Genomic DNA, 6,000 nt, shown 5'->3' with positions numbered 1-6,000 from the left:
AAAAAAAAAAAAATACCATTTGACCCGACAATTCCATTACTGGGAATATACCCTAAAAAAACCAGAACTGCCACTAAAGTAGATATATGCACACCCATGTTTACTGCTGCTCTGTCCACAACAGCAAAGAGTTGGAAGCAACCCAAGTGCCCATGGATAGAGAAGCTGTAGTATATTCACACACTGAAAAAGAAGAACTCATGAAATATTAAACATAATGGGTGACACTGGATGAAGACATTATGCTGAGTGAAACAGCTCAGTCACAAAAGGACAGATACTGCATAAATCCACTGTTATAAAACAGGACATCAGGGTTGGTGGGAAACTAAGAAAAGAGGGGATAAATAATGTACACTGCATTGAAACAGATGAGGGAGAAAACGGTTTAAAAGGAATATATAATTAGGCATTATCTGCATGACAAATCCAGAACAAGAACTGCATACATAGTAAAGTGGATGGGGTGGGGGATTGGAAAACAATGAAAGAATTTTTTTTCTTTTCAAAGAGAAAAGCGAACTGGGGTGGGGAGGTATGAAAATGTGCAACAATGAATGGAAATCCCAGTTCTTTATAAACTTTCATTAAAATATAAATTAAAAAAGGTTGTTGATTGCAGATAAGTGTAAGATGAAACTGTTAATAACCTCAATCTCTTCTCCATTTATCATGATGCTGCCAGTTGGCCCAGTGGTGAGAATCTTTGTTTTCTTGATGCTGAGATGCAATCCATATTGAAGACTGCAGTTTTTGACCTTCTGCAGCTAGTACTTGAAGTTCTCCTCAGTTTTAGAGAGCAAGGCTGTGTCATCTGCCTACTGCAGGCTTTTGATGAGTCTTCTTCTAATCCTGATGCCACATAAAATCCAGCCTCTCTACTGATCTGTTCCATATAAAGATTGAAAAGATGTAAAGAAAAGATTAAGTATATAATTTAGTGACATTAATTACATTTGCCTTATTGTGTAACTATCTCTGACATACTCCTTTTTTGATTTTGAACTAGGCAGTGTTTTCTTGGTATTTGTACAATTTGTTCAGTGGTCTAAGTACAGATCTTGCATGAGCATAATCAGGTCTTGCATGAGCATAATCAAGTTGTTCTGGGATCACCATGTTAGCCATAATGTTTGTGATCCCCAGAGTTAAATTCCTTTGCATAGTCAAGGAAACACAGACTTTTTTCTGGCACTCTGTTTTCAGCCAAGGTCTTTCTGACATCGGCAATAGTCTTCCTAGTATCACAGCCTCTTCTAAACACAGCTTGTATTTCTGGCAGTTCTCTGTTGATGTCCCAGTCATTTTTGGATAATCTTCAGCAAGACTCTGTATGTGTTTGTATGTGATATTAGTGATACTGTTTGAGAATTTCTATGCTCTTCTTGATCTTTTTTGGGTATAAGAATAAAAATGGATCTCTTCCAGTCAGTTGGCCAGGTAACCCGTCATCCAGATTTCTTGGTACAACCAGGTGAGCATGCCCAGTGAAGCATCTGTTTGTAGAGATATGTCAACTAGTATTCTATCAATTCCTGGGACTTTATATTTGGTCAATTCCTTCAGAGTAGCTTGAACGTCCTCCTCCATCACCATTGCTTCTTGATTATATATGCTGTTTCATGAAATTCTTCTGTGTCAGCCAATTCTTTTTGGTACAGAGACTTGATGTACTCTTTTAATATGACCACGTATTCTAAAATTCCACCCCTGAGAATATTATATAAAAAGAGTAAAATAATTATATAATTTTTTTTGCCAGGACAAAAAGATTTTTACTTTTTAACTGTGGCAAAATATATATAACCACATGTTTGCCATTTAAATAATTTTTAGGTGTTTAATTCAGTGACATTAATTACATTTCCCTGATTGTGTAACTACTTCATTACTTGTTAATAATACAATTTGATGAAAGTGTATTACTTCTTTGAGGAAACAGAAAATGTTACTCGTGTTTTAATTGGTAAAAAAATTGCTTTTTCTCATAAACAGAAAAACTGTTAAACAAACATCATACATACAACCATAAAATTTCAAAACAATGTATCAGGAAAAGGATTGTACTTCAGAACAGCGTTGGTATACAGCACTACTTACTCTTGTAGTCCTTCCACATGTTTCTGTTTAGTACCATTAAGCATTAGTAAGGCTCTCTGGGATTCAAGGCAAGGTCGCTGCCCTGTTTTCTTTGGTATCTGCATCTTTCCAACCCCACGCAAAGCAGTTTTCCCCAGTGCTGGCAGATAGGAATTTACCTATAAAGACATAATAATTATTGCTTTCTTACCTACAAATACCTGGAAACTAGCCAAAAAAGTTCATTTGATTCATTTCACAATTAAACTTGGTTATTACCCAATTCCATTTAAACATCTAAGCCTATCAGGAATGTTACTATTATTATTGTGTGCTGTCAAGTTAGATGGACTTATAGCTGACCTTCTAGTTGGTTTTCAAAAGCAGTCAACTGCAAGGGAGGAGACTGCTCACTCCTTTCCCAAGGACGGTTGGTAGATTTGAACTGTGTGCCTTTGGGATTGCAATGTAGCTTCTTACTAGTAGGTAATCAGAATTCTCTACAATGCTACTAGCTACACATCATAAAATCAAGATCACATGATCAAGAAGAAAAACACTTTTTTTTTTTAAAAACACTTTCCTGAATATATTTCTCATTCAATTTTGATGTTCATTTAGGAAAGTTTTTATTAGCTTTATGGCCAACTTGTTATGACTCTTTAACATATTTTTCTATAGAAAAACATCTGATGTATATATACAATTGATGTTTTGTCACTTCCAGTTGATAATGCCTTTCTCTAACAAAAAGCAAGTCTGGAATATGAAATAAAACAAAAAAGAGCAAAACCAACTAAAGATATAAGATATTAATATCTATAGACAGCCAGATAAAAACTGGAAAATTCTGATGAAATGCAGCTTCTATATGCAAATTTGTAAAGGATAAAAGTTTATTACTGAAAATTTGGTTAGAAAATACCATTAAAGACTATGTAAATTATCTTTGTTTGGATCTATATAAACATAGCCTTATGAATTATGACAACTGATTAACAAGCAGAATACTGTATTATTTTTCCAATATCAATCTTTAATTATTTTCAAGTAATTAGTTCATTCACCGATCACTCTATTTCTGAAATAAAAAGATATCAGGTCTTAACCAAATCTATAACACCTATAAGTTAATTTGTTCTGTCTTAATATTGAGGTATATTTAAATATTGAGCTGCTAAAAGAAAGGCAGCAGTTCAAACCCACCTCATTCTCATGAGAATGAGGGAGCAGTCTCCTCCTTGTTAAGATTTCTAGCCTCAGAAATCTGAAGGCAGAATGCTATGAGCTGGAACCAACTCAATGGAGTAATAATTTAAAATTAAATTTATGAATTCACTTCTTGGGAATGAACTAGAATAGAGAGATATTTACCATTTTCTGAAGTGAGAGCGGCTCAGAAGAAATACTGATGGAACTTTGTAAACACAGTTTTTTAAAGACTGCTTCTGCAACAAACATTTGAAGCCAGGAGGAGGAAAAGGAACAAATAAAAATTTCTAATTCCTGTGAAGAAAAGTCTGTAGAAAAGAAAAGAAATAAATTTCTTTCTAGAGACTGGATTATGTTTATCCAAATGATAATTCTCACACAGTAAGATATCAACATAAAATAAACAGATCAAAAAAAAATACATATTTCACTCCCTGTCTCTCAAGAAAAATGCTTGAAAATAACCATTGTTTTATATTATTTTAAATAAAAACTATGAAATGACAATGTATGCATATAGACTGATATAAATAAATAAATGTTAACAGACAGGACATTTTCTTAATTGTTACATCTTTCCTTTAGAGGGCACAGTAGAGAGAGAGCTATGCTGCTGGCTGAAAAGGCATGTCTCTCCCAGGAGTTCAAATCTGTTGGCCACTCTTCAGGAGGAAGGTGGGTATAAAAGGAGCTACAACAACATAGGGAAGGTTGAGACTGACTTCTATTTGCTCCACACAAGTAAACTGCCACCATTACCAATATCCACAGTATAAAATATATACTGTTTGGACCTTACCATTTCCCTGGACTTACGGCTCCCTAACAACTACTCTCAGGAGAGGCAGAAGGTATGTGTGTTGGCATTAGCACCAACAGAACCTTAGGAAAAGCATAGTTGGGACCTTAATACCTTCCTGAGTCTTTGTATGCTCAGGCATGAACAGTTCCCTACCAACCAGCCCCAGGAGAGGAGACAGGTATGTGGACCAGCTACTAGCACCAATTGAGTCTTGGTGGCTGCATTGTTGGTACCTTGCCACTTCCCCAGGTCTCTGTCTACTCAGGCGGGAACAGATCCTTCACAACCAGTTTCAGAAGAGGAGACCAGTACTTGAGTTGGCCATCAGCAGCACTAGAGACTTCAGGACATCACTGTTGCGATAGTGCCACTTCCCTGGGCCTGTGTCTGCTCAGGAGGGAAAGACTCTTTCCTCACCAGCCACAGGAAAGGAAACAGCTGGGTTAGTTGACCATTACCACCAATTGAGACTTAGGGTTCACACTGTTGGAACACTGACACTTCCCTGAGCAAAATATACCAGGCAACACTTCTGGGACTTTGCCTACCATGGGAGGAAACTGTCCATTCTCATCAAACTGCAGGACAAGACTGATGGATGAGAAGCCTGTCACAGGACACAGGGAACAGATATGCCCACAGAAAAACAACAGGAAAGATTGCCACTGAGAAATTGAATCAGGACAACACTCAAAGTCTGCAAATTATCAATAGCATCACAAAGATAAAGAACTGACAACCACAGACACAACAGAAACTATCTCACACATACCAAATAGAACTTCACATAATGTCAAGGAAGCAGGAGACAGCTTAAACATTATGAAAAAAAACAAAAACAAAAACAAAATCAACAAGAAACCCACCAACTCAAAACTTCTAAGAAAGCAGACCATTCAGCAGAGACAATGAATAATCTAGAGATAGGGGGACAGAAAAAAAATATATCAACTTGGAATTACATGACTACCTACTGAAAAAGTTACAGGTAGAAGAACTGAAAAGATAATAAAGAGGTACAAGAATTTTAAAAATCATCAGAAGACTGACAAGGTACAACCAAAACAGGACATAAACAATAGAAATTCATGAAAATGCAATCCAGAACTTATCGATTCATGTTGATCCTACCTGTACGGAACAGACTGTTCTATAAGGTTTTGAAGACACTCATATTTCTGACAAAGACTGACGAACCTTTCTTTCAAGGTATTTCAATTGTTGCTGTGTATCATCAACTTGGAAATGACCCACAGGAAGAACTACTAATCCTTTTTGGTCAGTAGCTGAATGTCTTAACCATCTGTGCTCCCCAGGGACTCCTTGTAAAATATATATATATATCAGAAGAAACCTTTTAAGAGTCTCTGGGAGGTATGAGTGGTTACAACTTTCTGAAAGATTAGCAGTTCTAACCTATTCACAGATACTTTCAAAGACAAGCCTGGAGATCAAAGATCAAAACCTTGAAAATTTTATGGAACAGTTCTGCTCTGCACTTAGAGGTTACTATAAGTCTTAGTTGACTTGATGACAACTAAGAAGGCTGCTTATAATAAAAAAGAACACTTTTAATACATGGCATATGGTTAAACCATTTCCTTAAACAAAATCAGTACTAAAACAAACATATATAATTACATTGACAGTCCCTCTTGTTAGTCCTATTATCAATCTCAAATTCAAAGAGGTTTCATTACTGAATGAGAGCAAGGACTCGTACTAGCCAACTACTTAGTTCTCATTTTATTAAATATGTCAGAATTCTGCTATTTTTCAAAGGAACTAAACTACTGAGTAGGATTGGTTAAAAATAAATGATAAGAAAGGTTCTAAAGACAAATCATTTTGAGTTATAAACTGTTAAAGTCATCTAACTAGGAAGTGTCCCGTGTGGCCCAAGTGTA

At 35.8% G+C, this 6,000-nt stretch overlaps 1 protein-coding gene across 1 annotated transcript in view; it reads right to left on the bottom strand.

Moving 5' to 3' along the window:
* Positions 1 to 6,000, bottom strand: part of LOC102864430 (ankyrin repeat domain-containing protein 32-like) — a 68,159-nt gene that overhangs the window by 9,323 nt on the left and 52,836 nt on the right. The window contains 2 exon segments of the mRNA XM_006885390.1: positions 2,089 to 2,258; positions 3,454 to 3,599. Of these exon segments, the coding sequence (XP_006885452.1) occupies positions 2,089 to 2,258; positions 3,454 to 3,599 (316 nt within the window).

The sequence above is a fragment of the Elephantulus edwardii genome, unplaced genomic scaffold (assembly GCF_000299155.1).
Source record: "Elephantulus edwardii isolate Elephantulus edwardi_28Jun2011 unplaced genomic scaffold, EleEdw1.0 scaffold00043, whole genome shotgun sequence".
Lineage (NCBI taxonomy): Eukaryota > Metazoa > Chordata > Mammalia > Macroscelidea > Macroscelididae > Elephantulus > Elephantulus edwardii.
The sequence above is the reverse complement of the archived record's forward strand: the minus strand, read 5'-3'. Positions and strand labels throughout refer to the sequence as shown.